The 19,388-nt window shown below is 53.9% G+C and overlaps 1 protein-coding gene across 8 annotated transcripts in view; it reads right to left on the bottom strand.

The window, feature by feature from the left end:
* CCDC186 (coiled-coil domain containing 186) overlaps positions 1-19,388 on the bottom strand; it is a 422,247-nt gene that overhangs the window by 201,597 nt on the left and 201,262 nt on the right. For all 8 annotated transcript variants that reach the window (XM_085603302.1, XM_085603297.1, XM_085603300.1 and 5 more), the window contains exon 10: positions 5,904-6,046. In XM_085603302.1, the coding sequence (XP_085459428.1) occupies positions 5,904-6,046 (143 nt within the window). The remainder of the gene's footprint in view (positions 1-5,903; positions 6,047-19,388) is intronic.

The raw sequence follows: 19,388 nt of genomic DNA, 5'->3' as shown, positions 1-19,388 counted from the left end.
AGATACCCCAGCAATACCAACCCCGGTGGTGGATCTGCGAACTAAGATCACACCAGAAAATCCCAGAGAATAGAACGGCCAAAGAAGCAATCTCTCCGGACTTGGCTGTCAAGGCAATAATGCTTGGTAAAGTTATGCAGCGAGGCCCACGTAGCTGTCTGACAGATATCCTGCAAAGGGACTCCCCGTCCCAGAGCGGTAGTAGCTGCCGTTGCACGAGTAGAATGGGCACGCAGGTCCCACTGCAGAGCCCGCATATGCCATCTGGCATGTTGCACTAGCAGGATGCAGGAGGCCATCAGGCCCAGGAGCCGGAGGGTCATCCTGACAGAAACCCGGGATAGAGGCTGAAATATCGGAATCATAGCCTAAATATCCCGGATCCGCTGTTCGGGAGGATGGAACCGAAACTGCGCCGAATCCAGAACCGCTCCGATGAATTGGGGCTTCTGTGAGGGATTCAGGTGCGACTTCGGCACATTGATGGAAAACCCCAGCAAATGCAGAAGGTCGGTCGTAGTCTGGAGGTGGGAGACGACCGTTTGGGGCGAGCCCGCCTTCAACAACCAGTCGTCTAGATAGGGAAAGACTGAGACCCCCGATCTGCGCAGAGAAGCTGCGACCACCGCCATCCCTTTCGTGAACACCCGAGGGACGCTGCTAAGGCCAAAGTGGAGCACGGTAAACTAAAAGTGCACGTGGCCTACCATGAACCGCAGGTAGCGCCGGTGGGTCGGCAGGACGGGAATATGAAAACTGGCGTCCTGCAAGTCTAACGCTACCATCCAGTCTCCTGGATCGAGAGCATACAAGACCTGAGCCAAAGTCAACATCTTGAACTTCTCCTTCCAGAGGAAGCGGTTGACGTTCCGGAGGTCCAAGATGGGACGCAGACCCCCTTTGTCCTTCAGAAAGTAGTGGGAATAACAACCACTCCCTACTTCTGGCCCAGGAACGCACTCAATGGCCCCCTTGGCCAAGAGGGCCGTGACTTCCTCCTGGAGAAGTGCCAAGTGTTTCCCCGACATCCGGTGGGACTGAGGTGGCATGACTGGAAGGGTGGACTGAAAGGGAAGGGAGTAACCCTTGCGGATGATCTGCAACAACTACTTGTCCAATGTGATAGCGTGCCAGTGGGGGAAGTGATGGCGGATCCTGCCACCCACTGGCGTGGGGTGCCCCCCAAAGCTCGGATTAGGAAGCTTTGGATGTAGAAGCAGTGGGGGCGGAGGTGGACTGACCCCCACGCTGATTCCCAGACCCGCCCCTGCGGAAACTGCGGCCGAGCTGAGGCTGGTTCTGCACAGGCTTGTTGAAGGAATGTTCCTGGTTGCCCCTTCCGTGGCCACGAAAGGAACGAAAACCAGGAGTGGCTGGGCTTTTCGTGGAAAAATCAAGGACTTGGTCGTGGGTCGCGAGCCCTTAAAACGCTCCAGCGCATTGTCGGCTTGTTCGCCAAACAGGCGAGCGCCATCAAAGGGCATGTCCATGAGTGAGCTTTGGAAATCTGGCAAGAACCCGGTAGATCTCAACCAGGCGTGGCGACGAAGCGCCAGTCATAGCAATTGCTCTACCTAGTGAGTCCGCGGTGTCCCAACCACACCAAATGGCGAACTTAGCCGCATCTTTACCCCCGGCAACAGCTTGGGATAGCACAGCTTGGGTCTCTTCAGGACACTGAGGCAACACCTGTGCAACTGTATCCCACACCGCGTGGGAATAGCGGCCCAATAGGCAGGCGGTGTTCACCGACCACAGCCCTAAGCTGGCCGAAGAGTACAACCGCTTGCCGAACTGCTCCAGCTTCTTAAGAGTCCTTATCCTGCGGAGCCGTGAGAAAGGCACTCTGGGACGTCGAAGCTTGGATGACCAGGCTCTCGGGCGTAGGATGAGTGGTCAGAAAGGCAGGGTCACCCAGCGTCAGGCGATGACGCCTGGCGACGTTCTTATCAACAGGGGCCCCTGTGGCTGGCCGCGACCAAGTGCCCAGTAAGACATCAGTGAGGGCGTCATTAAATGGCAGCAGGGGCTCCGACGAAGTGGACGCCGTCTAGAGCACCTCAGCGAGGAGATTAGTTTTGAGGGCCACAGTAGGGAGATCAAGGTTGAGAACCTCAGCTGCCCGACGGAGCACCACCGTGTAAGAAGCGCCCTCCTCCATGATAGGAGGAGGAGAGGCAAACCCCGGGTCAGAGGAGACATCAAGGCCGCCGGGCTCCTCTAACTCGTCCGCCCAGTCCTGCTCAGAGTCACACTGACGAGCAAGAGGGTCCTGGGACCCCTCCCAGTCGTCCTCCACCTCTGCCGTATGTGGTACAGACTACGGCGGCAGGGCAGGGACCGGGGAAGGAACAAACGGCGCCGGGAACGGCGCCGCCGAACGGGGCCGAACCGGCGCTGTGTCCCAATGCGGATCCCAGGTAGGGACAAAATTGTCCTGGAACCTGGGCAGGGGCGGAACAAATGGCATCCACTGTGGCGCCAGAGCCGAGGGTGGCGCTGGGGCCGGAGCCGGCAGCGTGGGACCTTGTAGCGCTGTGACCGGATAAGGTGGGTAGGCCGCAGGACTCCAGGGCTCCGAAGGAGCAGAACCCCTGTCCCCCTCGTCTGCATCCAGGGACCGACGGGGGGACGTCGGAGAGCGACAACGCTTCTTCGACTTCTTTTCGTGTCATCTCTTACCCGACTCCAAGGGTGAACACTTGGAGCCCAAGGAGCGATGATGGTGGTACCGCGAGCATTCTCTGGAGCGGCCCCTGGACTGTGAACGGCGCTGGGACGAGTGCCGGACCTCAAGCAGTTTCCGGCGCCGCTCCCTCAAGGCCATCGGGGCCATGACCAGACAGTCCATACAGGACCGGGATGATGATGCAGCGACTCCAGGGCATTTGATCGGTGCCGAGGGCGAACCCGCCGGCGAGCTCCCAATTAGAGTCCCTTCCATCTCAGTGGGGCCTGAAGGCGCGCCAGGGAGAAGGGCTGACTCAAAGATAGTGTGTAAAGCTTGATAGTAGGCTTCCATTTGGGCCCAAGTTGCCCCTTCACCATGGATAGGTGGGGTTCGAGTTCTGTGGAGCCGTCTCCGTTAAAGACCGGGAGGAACAGGCAACAGCATCACGGCTAGGCAAGGCCAACTGCCTCCGTGACTTCGACTTTTTACGCTTACCTGTCGAGGGCAAACGGCATCGCGATCTGCTGCGAGCATGAGCCCCAGCATGGGAAGGGGAGCGGCGCAACTTGGACTCCGAGCCGGACACCCGGGCTGACAGTAACTTCATCCGGCGTTCCCGCAAGGACTTGAGCTTCAGCCGTTTACAGGAGTCACACTACTCTGAGTCATGGTGCTTGCCCAAGCACCTCATGCAAATGGCATGCGGATCCGTCGCCGACATGTGTCGCGTACAGGTTGCGCACGACTTGAAGCCCAAAGGCATCGCCACACTGTTCTGGAAATAAAAGGCATCGAAAAGGCCAAAATACAAAAAGAGGCCTGAGGAACCGCTTCTCCTGGATCCGCGTTGCATCGCGGAAAAGAAGAAACCTGACGTCAGTGCGCCAGGAGGGACTTATATGGCTCCACTGACGTTGGAGCCATGCACCCGGCACGCAGAGGTTCTGCTGAAAAATCTCCAGATCCAGACTAGTGCCTGGGGAAAATTCTAAGTTAAGGAATCTGCGGCTGGACTGTGTCTCTTCCAGATACATTGTGACCGAAGGAAAGTAACTTGTCCGTTAAAGCTATTCCTTGCATACATACCTTCTGCTATAAATTGACTGATCCTAAAATGAGATAGCCATAAGACCATCGCAGAACGAATAACAAAACATACTATGATCTTGCTGCTCAGCAACCTCCTACTTTAGAATTCGGGAATGAGAAATATCTGACATTTTCTTGGCCCTTAATAGCACTCTGATAACAATAACTCAACAAACGTTAGCTTCCACCAAAGTTTGATGAAGCAAGAAGGTCTGATATCTCAAACTGGAAAAAGTCAAAGGTCAACATTTTAAGGATGATACAGGAACAAAGTATGCTATCCAGCCGTGGGCTTTGAACACTCTTTAGAACTGATTTCGGCAGTGTGCTTAATTCTTTGTTTAATGTCTGCTTAAACGAGAAATGCAAACAATCACCATGAGATCTTTAGCGTTATGGTCCCCTTCTTTAAAAGGGACAAATGGCAAAGCTATGACTTGAACATTCTAAAAAATGGGGAGCAGAAAATGTATTTAAAGATTGTCAAACAAGTTTGTTGGGCTGCTTTTCATTAAGCAATTAGGCTGACACACACAGTCACTGCAGGCCGGGGCGGGCTTCAATAGAATGTAAATAGCCATTCTATGAGGTTAGGTTTGGGGACTGCTATAAGCAAAAAAAATCTGTTTAGATTAAGAATGGGACAGACGTTGACTTAAATGGCAGTTTGAGAAAGGCTGGGTCTGGGAATTGAAATAGCCTTTCAATCTAGTGCCTTCATCCTCGGCAGCAAATTGAGAATGGCTACTGAATCTACTAATCTGCATGTTCCCTCTATTAAATAAGGTATTCTGGCTTACACACACCTCACAATAATGTATCTTTTAAAGTGATGTTATACAATCTCCCTACAATTTAAGGTTTCAGGCTTACAATGCTGAATAAACCATGGTTAAAGTCCCATTATAGTTCAGTGAAGTCACACAAGAACTAATGTTTAAAAAAAATAAATAGGCGTTCACCAGTTCTACTGTATGGCTGTCGCTATTGGCTTTGTCAGTGAAGGTAGCTTTTAAAATGTGCCGGCATTCGCAAAGCCAGTAGCAGCGACCCGCCTTCTTGAAAGTGTATTTGTTATAATTTCAAGATGGTCAGCATCATGCATCACGCCACATCATGTCAAACCACATCATGACCATCTTGAAATTTTAACAAATACACTTTCAAGAAGGTGGGTCGCTGCTACTGGCTTTGCCAATGCCGGCACATTTTAAAAGCTACCTTCACTGACAAAGCCAATAGCGACAGCCATTGTGGAGTGGGACAGGGGTGAAAGAGAATGTCAGGAGAAAACAGAAAACAGGGAGGAGGGCAGAGAGTCCATGCAACACAAAGCCACAGGAGTGCTCAGAGTTGAACATTTGAGGGAGAGGTGAGAAGAAAGAGATGTGGTAGTGGCTGTTGGAGGTCTGGGAAAAAGCCCAAGCATCCTCATGTGCATAAATAGCGATAGAAAAGAGCAGAATATGCGCACTGCCAAGGAGTGCTGAATAAATAAAAAAGAACAATTAAACTAGTTCCATTGATGTCAGCAGTGCTTAGATACAACGCATTCTATCTTAAGTGAGGATAGAGGAGAACAGTTTCAGGTGCAGCAATCTCAAAAACAGCAAAGAATTTAGTTTGACAAGAAAGCCACTCAATCACGAGCAAGGGGCTGACCAACGGCCCACACTGTGCACTATTGTATGAAATGCAGTCAGTGACAGCCTGCTGAAGCTGCCTGTAGCGAGACTGCAAAAAGGTTTGAAGATGTACTGTATGCTTGGGAAAAACCTGGATCCAGTTCTAAGAAGACATAACCTACTTAAAGTAATTAGGTTAAGAATGACTTAATCAGATCTCATGAATCTTTCAAGACCTCCAATTTAATTTTTATAGATCAAATATTGTAAATGACATTTGTACAAATAGTATTAACGGTGCAAGGGGCATTGATTAACACTTTTGATTACCCATAGAGCTGACAGTTTTAATCGCAATCGCTTTCTTAAATAATTGTTGGAGTTAAATTCTATAACATCCATAACTAACACGTTTTGGGGGAAATAACATACTCTGGGAGCAAGACATAATTTTTTACATACATATTCTACTGCAACACAAAAAGAGACCATAGGTAACATATGCCAGGTGTTTCTACCTTTGATGCTGTTCTTGTAGCTGCTCTACAATCTTGACCTGGTCTAGTAAATTCTGAATTTCAGCCTTTTGTCTGTTAATAATCTCCTTGTACTTTGAGAGTTCATCTTCCGTTCTCAGCCTTTCAGCCTCAAGACACTTCACCTAAAAGGAAAAAAAGGACACAAAGTTAACTAGAGCTAACTGCTTTACTAGGGCATGTTTGACAATGACTTCACGCCTGCAGATTTTATAGCCTCTTACGTTTTCTGTAATTATTCAATAAACGGGACTCGGGGGGGAGGAGCCTAGCGCTTGACCAAGATGGCCGCGTGAGCTTAGAGCTCCCGAGACCCTCGCGCCCTCCGTCGACTATCCTGTCTCTAATCCTGACGGTATGCATGGCACCGTGTTGCTGAGTTGTCAGGGAGGCGATTGACACTATCCGCGGTCGGATCGCCCATCGGTAACCAGACTTACGACGGGCGAAAGATTGCGGCCTAACTCCCGGAGATGCCAGGGGCTAGAGTTGGCAGGATGCCCGACTCCTAGTTGATCAACAATGGCCTGGTGAGGTGAGAACTGTCGGACGGAGGCCCTCGCTCTCTCACTTTCGGTTTCGTTCCCTTTGTCTGCCCGGACACTGTAGAGCTCTGGGCGGCTTTACAACTCCAGGGACGCTCGGCGGGCTACTCTGGCAGCACAAGGCGGACTTGCTCACTCCTTATTCCTCTCTCTGAGAGGGAGCGGTCTTCACTGCATTGGACTGCCTGGAGTCCATTATGTCGGGCAAGGCAGAAGGGGATCGGTTGAAGACTAAGTCCACCAGGCGGGGAACATATTCCCAAGTCAACAGTATGGACCGCTACGCCCTCCTGAAAACATCGACGAGTGGACCGAGCCAGGCGCCGGATGTCCAGAAGGAGGACTCGCCTGGGACACCGGAGCTATCCCTGCAGGATGTCATGGGCGCGCTTGACGGGATGCAGACCTCGATGGGGAGGCAATTCGAGGCCCTGGCGCATAAGGTGGATGCCATCCTGGTGGATGTCAATTTGATCCGCTCGGACCTGGGCAAGACAAACGAACGAGTTAAGAACCTGGACCACAAGACCACGGGCCTCGCTGATGATGTCGCGGATTTGCAGAACGAGGTCCGGAAGCTGAGGGCCGAGAGTGACCTCGCCGCCCGCCGGCTGGAGGACTTCGAGAGCCGGTCCAGGCGCAATAACGTGCGCGTCATCGGGGTCCCGGAGTCCTCGGATGAGGCTTCGACGGACCTGCTTGTGGAAGATTTGGTCCTCAATCATCTTAAGCCTAAGGGCCTTGGAAAGTTTTTTGCGGTGGAAAGGGCCCATAGGGTGCCGGGCGGGCGGCCCAAGGCGGGGGCCCCGCCGCGGCCGATTGTCGCCCGGCTCTTTCACTTTCGAGATCGGGACGCTATCCTGCAAGCTTCGAGGGTGACGGGCCCAGTCCCCTTCCAGAATGCGTCGGTGAATTTTTATCCGGACTTCACCCAGCATGTGCAGAGACAGAGGCAGAGCTTCCTGGGGGTGAAGCGGAGACTTCGGGAAATGGACCTGAAGTATGCCATGCTTTTCCCCGCCAGACTACGGGTGGTGCATGAAGATCGGACATTCTTTTTTGACTCTCCTGTTATGGCCGACGAATGGCTGGACGCTTTGCCCCGGCGACGGACCGGGGACGACACAGCCGAGCATGGAGACAGTGGCCGGAATGGACAGGGCTGATATCTCAAAGCCGACCTGACTTGATTTAACCATACTTGAAGATTTGAACAGAGTGCAGTAACTGTGGAGGGTTGCGGGAGGACGAGGGGTGCTCTTTTCCTCCCTTAGGGTACTTTTTGTAGATTTTTGTTTTTGTAGGGCGACAGGCACACTGCAAGTTGGGGGGGCTTTTTAAGCTGCAGCAGGGGTGCAGGGTGGGGGGAGTTTTTGGGATTTTGAGTTTGTTGTTGGGGGGTTTATTTCTGCAAGGCATGATGATTATCCTCAGGGCTGTTCCATGGTGGCGCCTCGGGTGTGGGGTGGGCCTCTTTCCGTTTGAGGATGGGGGGTAGAGGCTTAAGTGTTATAAGCTGGAATGTTAATGGTTTGGGGGATCGCATCAAGAGGGGGATTGTGTTGCAATTTTTGAAACGCTCAATGCCAGACGTTGTCCTGCTGCAGGAGACGCATTTCATAGGCAATACGTGCTATGCCCTGAATAGGAAGGGGTATAAATTCATTGCACACTCGGGATTCTCTTCTGGGTCCAGGGGTGTGGGCATCCTCGTTAGAGCATCGCTGCCTTTTGAGGTGGACTCCACCATTGTTGACGATAGGGGGAGGTTTGTGGCGGTGGCGGGGCGGTGGGAAGGAAGGACTTTGGTTTTGGTTTCAGTTTATGTCCCGCCGGCCCTGCAGGCCTCCACATTTGCTGAACTGGGCAGGGCTTTGCTGACTCTCCCGGGGGGAATGCTGGTAGTGGGAGGGGATTTCAACGCTGTGGGTTCCGGACTGTTGGATAGATACCCGCCCAGGGACACAGGGGGGGCTCAGAAATGGCTTCCAGACTTCCTGGATACATTTGGTCTGATAGATTGCTGGAGGCTCCGGCACCCCACACAGAGTCAATACACGTTTCACTCCGGGGCGCATGGTAGCCTCTCCAGGATTGACTACCTGCTCACTCTGGCCGCACATGCCTCGTTGATATCCGAGGCGAGGCACATGGCACGCGGTATCTCTGATCACTCGCCAGTGTGGATCCGGCTGGATCTAGGTCGGGAGGGAGGAGGGAGGGTGGCCCCCATCAGCCCATGGTATTTCCGAGACCCCAAGATGCGCAGCGCCCTGGTAAAGAAGGTAGATAATTACTTTAAGGACAATCTGGGAACCGTGGACTCGGCGGTGTCGCTGTGGGAAGCTTTTAAGACCGTGCTTCGGGGGGAAGCCCTCTCCCTTGTGGTGGCTGCCAAGAACCGGAGGGATGGCGAGGTGCGGCGGGTGGAGGAGGAGATTGCGGCCCTTGAGGGGGATATGGAGGAGGAGGTTACAGAGTCCTCATTGCATCAGCTTTGCCTGAAGCAAGCGGAGTATAGGGACCTGGTGACGAACGCCGCTAAGACCCTCAGCAGGGAACAACAGGGCCGCCTGTATGACGTTGGGGATAAGGCAGGGAAACTCCTGGCGTGGCTGGACAGGAAAGAGCGGGTCAATAGAGTGGTGCCAGAGTTGATTGGAGAGGGGGGAGAGGCGATCGTGGAACCTGAGGGGATTGTGAAGTGTTTCGCGGAATATTTTCATAGGGTTTATTCCTCTGTGTCGGACAGGCCGCCCGAGGACTCGTCTGATCTCCTCCGAGATATCGAGTTGCCCTGCCTCTCTGACATAGATAGGGACGATTTGGATGGTGATATCACGGTTGACGAGGTGGCGGGGGCGATTCGCGCGTTGAACTCGGGTAAGGCCTCTGGACCGAATGGACTGCCGATTGACCTGTACAAACTGTTCCCGGATAGGGTCGCCCCTCATCTGCGCGCCATGTTTTTGGAGGCGCGGGGGGATGGGATCCTTCCGTTGGACCAGCGGCTGGCGTCGATCGTGGTCATACATAAAGAGGGTAAACCCCGAGATAGATGCTCCTCCTATCGGCCCATTTCACTCCTCAACGCTGAGCCGAAAATTCTGGCCAAACTCCTGGCTACCCGTTTGATTAGGGTACTTGGCGATTTGGTCCACCTGGATCAATCTGGCTTTATCCCGCACCGAAATACAGCATTGAACCTTAGGCGTCTTCATGGCGTCATCGCCAGGGCGGGCACGCTGCGTGAACCGGCTGTTGTGGCATCTCTTGATGCCACGATGGCCTTTGACACGGTGGAGTGGGCATATCTGTGGGCCGTGCTGGCCAAGTTTGGTTTCGGTCGCGGTTTTGTGAGTTGGGTTCGGTTGCTGTACGAGGGGCCACTAGCGAATGTGGTGGTGAATGGACGGGCATCTACTCCGTTTCAGCTTGGTAGGGGTACCCGGCAGGGCTGCCCCCTGTCGCCTTTGTTGTTCGCCCTCGCCCTTGAACCGTTGGCTGCGTGGATACGTTGGCACCCGGATATACGGGGCCTTCGGTGGTCGTCGGATCATGAGGACCGTATTTCGCTCTATGCCGATGATATCCTCCTGTATCTTGCCTCACCTAAGAAGTCACTTATAGTGGTCTGTGACGTACTCGCATCGTTCGGTAGGAACTCGGGGCTTGTGATTAATTGGGGCAAATCGTACCTGTACGTCCTTAGTGGCGAGGTCCCACCGATCCCTAGAACATGTTCGATACAGGTTGCCCAGCAGGGTTTTGTGTATTTGGGGATTTTTATATCCTCGGATCCTGCTGTGCGCTATGAGAGGAATCTGCTCCCCCCCTTGGCACGCTTGCGGCGAGATGTGGAAGGTTGGCGGAGGCTGCCGCTCTCCCTCGTTGGGCGTGCGGCCCTGTTTAAAATGATGTCTCTTCCCCGCTTCCTCTACGCTCTCCAGAACACCCTGGACTGGGTACCGGCCAAATACTTTCGGGAGGTCGAAGGCCTCCAAAGGACGTTGCTGTGGGATGGGCGGCCGCGAATAGCTATTTCAAAGTTGACGCTCCCATGGTACGATGGGGGCATTGCGCTCCCAGACATCCGACGGTACTATTGGGCCACGCAGCTGAGTGCGATCAACCATGGGTTTTATGGCCCTGCCCTCAGCCCGGGGTATGCCATGGATAGGTGGCTGCTGCGCGGCGGCAACTACTACAGGGCGTTGTATTCGCGGTCCTTAGACTCGTCCCTCACGGGGCCCACAGGTGTGGCGGTGCGCGTATGGAAGATGGCGACTGACTCGTTGGGCTGGAAGGATAGGCTAACCCTCGCTACCCCATTGTTTGAATCGGAAAGATTGGGAAGACTCTGGCACACGAAGGGCTTTGATAAGTGGGACCTGATAGGTATATCCAAGGTGGGAGATGTACTGCATAAGGGGAGGGTGAAGTCTTTCGAGGAGTTGCAGACTGAGTTTGAGCTAGGGCTCTCAGAGTATTTCAGGTATATCCAGCTGCGTCACGCCCTCCGATCAGTCCTTGTTGAGGGTGAGAAGGTGCCGGAGTCCTCTCCCCTTGAGGACCGAGTCCTTGATGGTCATATGCCCGAGAGCACGATCTCGCTCATATATAAGAAGTTGATAAACGTCCGGGCAGACTTGCTGTTGGGGCTGAGAGAACAGTGGACCAGGGATGGTCTTGAGTTGGATAATGAGGACTGGCAGTCAGCGGTTTCTTCGCCTAAGGAGGTTGCGATCCCGTCGCGTCTGAGGCTGGTGCAGCTTAAAATACTGCACCGGGTGTATGTGACGGGGCCAAGGCTGGTCCGCATGGGATTCTCGGAGGACGGCCTGTGCAGAAGGGGATGTGGTATGGTGGGCACTTTCCTGCACATCATTTGGGAATGTGGTGTCATTGTGGAGTTCTGGAGGAGAGTCCATGCAGTTATGGGGGAGGTGACGGGCATTGTGGTACAGCCGGAGGCGCGGTGCTGCCTCCTGAACGTCTGGGGGCCCACTGACCTCGATGAGGCGCAGACCCAATGGGTGACTCTGGGTAACATGGTAGCAAAAAGGGATATCGCGCGGCTATGGGGCTCCTCGGGACCCCCTACACTGACCGCGTGGAAGGAAAACATGGATTGGAGCATGTTTAGGGAGAAGACGGTCTACTGCTCTAGAGGTCGCCCCCGGAAGTGGCATGCCATCTGGGGGCGGTGGAACCAATACAGGGGGGGAATATGTCTTGCCCCGGATCTGGAACCTCCCGAGGAACAGCTTTCCCCCTGACCTACTTTCCAGCACAGCTTGGTTTTAGTAACTGTTCTGGGCCTCTGCTGTTCCCCTTCTTCCTCCGTACACAGTCTTGTACTTAGTAGACGAGTGGGGTCCGGTCTCCCCAGGGGGCCTCCGCCATGGGCTCACAACGTCCTTGCCTTGCTGGGGTTTGTTGTTAGTTTTTATGTGTGTATTTAAAATTGAACCTTTTGCATTATTCTTTGAACTGCATTGGGGACACATCACTGTATCTAACTTGTTATGCTGCCGAACCTTCGGGCTGTCGGCTGAATAGCTGTGTCCTGAATCTTGAAATAAAGGTTTTCAAAAAAAAAAAAAATAAAAAAAAAATAAACGGGACTCGAAGTGCAGCATTATTAGCTAACAGTTTTCAACCGAGGACCATCATTCTCACGAGGAAGTGCGATATGCAGCAATCTTATGCCATCTCCTATATGCTTTATGATGTTACAACACAATACAGGCCTTAACATATTTTAACATGGTCTGTATTTGTTCGCAATAACCCTTAAGATGAGGCCTTACAACAAACGTCTTTATTTGGCTCAAAACTTCTTTTGACCGTGCATATTTTGGCACTTTTCACTGCTTGGCATGAACAGAAACTGCAGTTAAGAGGTAACACATCCATGCAGAATGAAAGCTCTGATTTTCGTTTTAATAGGGTTCTGAAAAAACACGTACTAATGCTTCAAATGAAAGCATTGTATTCAGTTAAATGTTGCTGTCTGCTTAACACGGGTTTACAAGTCAGAGGGGCCTCCACCAGCTCCATAGGGATGCTAACGGAACAAGCATTGGCGCAGCCAATAGGTCTCACCTTTGGGACCTCGTAAGTGTTTAGCTAAAGTTATCGGTTTAGGGGCGTGGCTAAGCGCCAGCGAAGATGGCCGCTTAGTTTCGAGCTCCGCCAGAGCGGCGTCTTTCCCCACGAAAATCCGGACAACATCGCCCGTGCAGAGCGGTCACGTTGTGGGGAAATCCTAATGGGGACCTGCTGACTTAAACCCTGAGCCCCGGGGACGCCTCCGCGGCGAAGATACGGCAGACGAGCTGGGTGGCGCCCGGGAGCAGTGAGGAGGCGGGCAGAGAAGTCCACGCAACGTCCCGGCGCGGAGGCCTGCCTTGAAGTCTGCGGCCTAAATTGCGAGACCCTGTTGGCCCTGCATTGGAGGCGGGCGCGGCGCCTGTGGTGTCGGAGGCCGGGACCGGCTCTAGGGGGCGGGGCGCCGCCCTCCCCATAGCGGCTGCAGCAGCGGCCCGGCGGCCCCTAACGACTAAAGCGGCTGGCTCTGAGGGGCAGACACGAGGCAGCTGGCTCTGTGGACGGTAGGGGGCGCCCAGATATGTGGAGATGACCGGAGCTGTTTGATGACCCCTGGAGCCTTGGTCCTACACGACTTGCCGGGGTGTGAGCGGCGGTGCGAGGTGGAGGATCTGTGCGGCGTGCCTTTGGGGCCCCTCGGAGCTGCAGCAGGGACTGAGCTGGACTGTCCCATGAGCTACCTGGGCCTCTCCCCCGCAGGCCCCCATTTGAACGCGCTCCGAGGGGGAGTGTCCATCCCACCAAGACCCGAGAGGAGGACTAATCACCCGGATACTGAGCCCGACCGCCCCTGGGCAGGGGAGCCAGGTACGGACGTGGAAGAGTGTGTGTGAAGCAGCCGGCGAGGCGACACCACCGCACTGCACCCGTTGGTCCGCCTTCGGGCTGTCTGTGTGGGTCCCATTGGTGAGGGAGACCCGTGAAGTGGCCCCCCCCCCTCCCCTATGTTCGGACTGATTGGGGGACATCCCGGGGGCGGCTGAGTGGCGAGGAAGATTGGCCTGGCGCATAATAGACCGATTATCCTGCCTACAGGGACACCCCAGCGACCGGGTGGCGGTCAGCGCTGCGTGGCAAGGAGGCACTGCTAACTCTGGCGGAGGTGCTCCGTTCGGCGGCGTACGGCAGCAGCCTGCTTGCGAGACACTGCCGGGCAAGTGGCCTGGATCACGACCGCCCTTGTGACCGACGGCTACGCGTGGCGACCTTATCATGAGTCCTAAAGGGGCGGCGGCCCAAACGAGTAAACTTGACAAGTACACAGTCCCGAGGTCGGCCCCTCAGATTGAGGGGACAACGGGGGAGCGGGAGACGCCAGCGGAGCCCTCCTTGACGGCCATCATGACCGCCATACAGACCCTGGTGACTACCCTTAAGACTAAAATTGATAAAATGTCCATTGAAATTAATCATTTGCGTACAGACCTCAACAAAACATCGGACAAGGCTAGAACTAATGAGACCGAAATCGCAGAGCTCAAGGCATCCTCCAAGAAACTTAAACAGAGGGTCAATGAGCTGGTCCATCAACACCGCCAGGTGGCCCTGAAGCTGGAGGATCAGGAAGGGAGGGCCCGGAGGAACAACGTCCGCGTGGTGGTTGTTCCGGAAGGTTCGGAGGAGCCTAGCGTGGACCTATTCCTCGAAGACCTAATCCTCAATAGCCTGAAACCGAAGCGGCTCTCTGCGATGTTCTCCATCGAAAGGGCTCACCGCGCACCCGTCCCTAAGCCTAAACCCGGAGCCCCGCCGCGAACCATTCTAGCACAGATCCTCAATTACAGGGATCGGGACGCCATTCTGCAGGCCGCCAGACAGAAGGGAGACCTACAGTACGAAAACGAGACGGTCAGGTTATTTCCTGACTTCACGCTTAAGGTGCAATTAGAGAGACAATCGTTTGAAGGGGTGAAAGCAGCGTTGCGGGAGAGGGGCATCAAGTACATGTTTTCCCCCAGCAAAGCTCAAAGTCCTCGATGGCAGCAGATCCCTCTTCTTCACCACGCCTTCAGAGGTGCAGGACTGGCTGGACGGGGGAGCTTTGCAGCCGTCAGCCGGCGCTACGAGGGACGACTGGAGGGAGGCCCGGACCAGCTCACCGGCCCCCAGGGTCGGAGGTGGATAAGTCAAGTCAGCGCTCCTGGCGTTCAAGATCCCGCAGTCCGGACCTGGATAGCACCTAAAGACCAGGGGAGCGCTGGCACAGAGGGGAGGACGTTCTCCCGGGACGATTTCGCACTGAACTGTAATGTATAATTTTTCTCTATGATATTGATGGGAGGGTATGCCCGGGACGGCGCTTCCGGTGTGGGGGCCGCCCTCTCGGTGCCAGTGGGGAAGTGCCTCTGCACGGGAGGGGTCGGAGACTGACTGAGATTACAGGCCACGCCTCACTTATCAGTTTTTAGAGGGGAGGGATTTTTTCTCTCCTTTCTTGTTTAGGGCGAAAGGCGCTCTGCTGATTGGGGGATGTGGGTAGTTGTAAACTTACATGGCAGGGTAGCAGGGAAGGAAGGGAGGCGGGGGGCTACAGTTTCTGGGGGGTTTGGGGGGGATTAGTGATACTTCAGGGGGGGGCGGGAGTTTCAGTTGGTCAAGTGAGAACAATCCTTGTGAGGTGGCGCGGTGTTGCATGCCGTATGGACAACAGCTTTACATCGTCTCTGGGAATGGCCATGAAGTGGGATAAGAGTATCAAATTGCTCAGTTGGAATGTAAATGGGTTGGGGGACAAGCTTAAGAGAAGTATAGTACTCCAGTTCCTCAAAAGACACCTCCCAGACATTGTCCTACTGCAAGACACACCCCTCATCGGGAACACATGCCGGGCACTTAACAGATGGGGGTACACACTGGCCACACATGCCGGCTTCACATCGGGATCCCGAGGGGTGGGCATAATGGTGCGCCGTAACTTTCCAATGGTAATTGAACACACGAAAACAGACCCGCTAGGCCGCTATGCAGTTCTCACAGGAAAGTGGGCAGGTCGCACGCTTAACCTGGTGACGGTGTATATTCCACCTGGTCTCCAGAGTCAATCTTATCAGGATCTGGGGGAACTCCTTCTCTCCCTTCCTGAAGGGCAGCTCTTAGTTGGGGGAGACTTCAACGCAGTAGTGTCTGGAGACTTGGATAGACACCCACCGCGGAACATTGCACCGGGGCAAATGTGACTCTCCAATCTGCTGGAAGCGTATGGGCTGGTGGATCTTTGGCGCCTTTGCCACCCCACTCAGCTACAATATACATTCTTCTCGGGACCACACCACACATTCTCCAGGATAGACTACCTCCTTACTCTCCTGCAGCACGACACCGTGGTTCAGGACGTCAAACACTTGGCAAGGGGTATATCGGACCACTCTCCGCTGTGGACGCATCTAACAATCGGGGAGCAGAGGGTGGGATGCGTGGCGCCCGTGAGCCCCTGGTTGATGTGTAACCCTGAAATTAAGAAAGGCACTCACTCGGTCAATAGATCATTATTTCACTGATAATGTTGGGACAGTGGAAGCCTCAACTACCCTCTGGTAAGCATTTAAGACGGTGGTGAGGGGGGTGGCCCTATCAAAAATCGCCAGACAGCGTAAGGAGAGGGAAGCGCAGATGCTTGCGGTGGAGCGGGATCTTCTCGCACTGGAGGGAGAGGCGCAGGTGCATGGGACCTTAAAGGCCCAGCATCAAATGCAGCTGAAAGCTGCTGAGTATAAGGCCCTAGCCACGGAACCTGCTAAGACTCTAGCGAGAGACAGAGGAGGCCGGCTATACGACCAAGGGGATAAGGCGGGTAAATTAATCGCCTGGTTGGATAAAAAAACAGATGGCACAGAGGGTGGTGGCAGAAATCCGCTCTGAGGGGGCCTCCCCCCTGACCGACCCGCAGGAGATAATAGGCGAATTTGCTGCACATTTCAAAGAAGTGTACAGCAGAGTTTCCGACCGGTCAGAAGAGGATTCTGCTGCGCTCCTAGAGGACATCAAGCTGCCTGTGCTTGCTGATGAGGATCGCGAGACTCTGGACGGCGACCTCACCGTCGCCGAACTGGTAAAAGCTATTAAGGACCTGCGGCCTGGGAAGGCCTTGGGCCCTAACGGCCTACCTATTGAGCTGTACAAGCTCCGGAACGACTGCCTGAGCACGCATCTCAAAAGTATGTTCGAAGACAGCAAAGCGAGGGGGAAACTACCAAGAGACCAACGCATTGCCACGCTGGTAGCTATCCCCAAAGAAGGGAAACCCAGGGACCGCTGCTCCTCCTACAGGCCAATATCATTGTTGAACGCTGAGCCTAAGGTACTGGCTAAGCTCCTCGCAAACCGGGTTAAACCAATAATCACCAAACTGGTCCATCCCGATCAATCGGGCTTTATGTCGCATCGAAATACGGCCCTTAATCTGCGTCGACTCCACGGCGTGATGGGTCGCCGCCACATGATCCAGGAGGATGCGGTGGAGGTATCACTAGATGCAGCCATGGCATTTGATACGCTGAAATGGCCCTATATGATGGCGGTCCTTAAAAGATTGGGCTTTGGTCCCAGCTTCGTTAGGTGGGTGCGCCTCCTCTATACCGAGCCTCTGGCCCAGGTGGTGGTGAATAACAAGAGCTCCGAGGTTTTTGCACTCAAAAGGGGGACAAGACAGGGCTGCCCCCTCTCACCCTTGCTGTTTGCTCTCCGCCTGGAGCCCCTGGAGGCCTGGATACGACAAGATCCCTCAATACGAGGGCTGAGATGGGCGGAGGGATGGGAGGACAGGATTTCGCGGTATGCAGACGATGTCCTGCTATACCTTGCCTCCCCCTCTAAATCCCTCCGGGTGGCCCTAGACATCTTTACAAGCTTTGGGAAAAACTCTGGCTACAGCATCAATTGGGGAAAGTCATTGCTTTATGTGCTACATGGCGCCCCTCCTTCTGTTCCGCGTGGTTGCCTGATCCAGATAGCCACGGACGGGTTCAGGTATCTCGGAATCTAGATCTCCGGCGATGCAAAAATACGCTTTGAGAATAACCTCGGGCCACCCCCGCAGAGGTTCCAGATGGATACGGCAATCTGGAAGAGGCTTCCGCTGTCGCTGCTGGGTCGTGCGCCCCTTTTCAAGATGATGGCGCTGCCGAGGTTTTTATACGCGCTCCAAAACTACCCAGACCTGATCCCACACAAGTACTTCGCAGATATTGAGGCCACCCAGAGGGACCTGCTGTGGAGTGGCGCACCACGCATAGCTCTCCCGAAACTTACATTGGGGTGGTACGATGGTGGCATAGCACTGCCGGACATCCGTAAATATTACTGAGCAGCGCATCTCTCGGCTATTAATCAGGGCACGTACGGCAGTGGGGACGACCCCGGGTATGGGATGGATAGGTGGCTCCTCCCCAGGGGAAACTTTGAGACCGCACTCTACTCGCGGCCTAATAAGTTCCACCTCACGGGGCCTACAAAACACTCGGTCCAACTGTGGCATATTGTGAACCGGAAGCTAGGGTGGGCTAACAAACTTACGAAGGCAACCCCACTCTGGGTGTCAGAAAGGCCGGGGTCGTTGGGTCGCACTAAGGGATTCAGAAATTGGGATCTGATCGGTATATCCCATATAGGGGACCTTTGGGGATCCGGGGGAGTGGTGCCCTTTGCCTCCCTACAGTGGTCCCACTAAACTAACTCTCCCCAGTATTGTCAGTGGAAGAAAGGCCCAAGCTTTTAGTAATGCCTGACATTCTCGGAAGACCTGGTCCAATTTAGTATATGCAATTTTACCTATCTCCTGAGTGATCCTAATTCCCAGATAGCGCATAGACAGAGTAACAGCCAACTTCGGGTTTTGGATGTTCCAGGTCATCACCTCAGTCTTTCCTTCATTGATTTCATACCCCGAAATCTGTCCGAATTCCTTAGCTCTCTTAATAATAACGGGGAGAGCCTGCACAGGGTCAGGTGTATAAACTATTATATCGTCCGCATAAAGTCCTATCCGCTTAGCCCATCCTCCGAACTCAAAAGAGGGGATGTTATTATCGTCTCTCAAAATTTGGGCAAAGGGTTCAATATACATATTGAATAGGAGGGGAGAAAGCGGGCAACCCTGCCTGGTACCCCTCGTGGTTTTAAACTGTTCAGTAAGGACCCCGTTAACCAGAAGTCTAGCCCTTGGATCGTTATAAAGAAGCGAGATAGCTCGACGAAAGTTGTCTCCTAGATTAAACCTTTTCAGAACCGCAGCCAAGTAGGGCCAATTGACCCTGTCAAAAGCTTTGGTAGCATCGAGGGTAAAGGTGGCCGATGGGAGACAGAATGAGGCGGCTATATCAATTGCTCCAACCAGATCGTGGGTAAGATCTGCTAGCTGTCGCCCTCTTATAAATCCCTTCTGGTCCTGATGGATTATTGAACCGATCTCACTCCCCAACCTTCCCGCAAGAATGGCCGCAAAGATCTTATAGTCATTGTTTAGGAGTGAGATTGGTCTGTAGGACCCGCAATCAGCCGGGCCTTGCCAGGTTTAGGGATCAGCACGATCGTTGCCTCATTCCACGATTCTGGCGGGGCCACGCCTTCTAAGAATATAGCATTAAAAAGGGCAGTCAAAGATGGAACTATAACTGAACCCAATGCACTATATACCTCGCCTGGAATGCCATCCGGGCCTGTGGCTTTCGCTCGCTTCAATTGCTTGATGGCGTTACTGACTTCAACCTCAGTTATTTTGGTCTCCAAGTGGTCGCGCTGATATGACGAAAAGATAGGGAGTTGGGCCTCATCTAACCATACCTCCCTAGCCTCCCTAGCCACTTGGTCATCG

This window comes from Triturus cristatus, chromosome 1_2 (assembly GCF_964204655.1).
Source record: "Triturus cristatus chromosome 1_2, aTriCri1.1, whole genome shotgun sequence".
Lineage (NCBI taxonomy): Eukaryota > Metazoa > Chordata > Amphibia > Caudata > Salamandridae > Triturus > Triturus cristatus.
The sequence above is the reverse complement of the archived record's forward strand: the minus strand, read 5'-3'. Positions and strand labels throughout refer to the sequence as shown.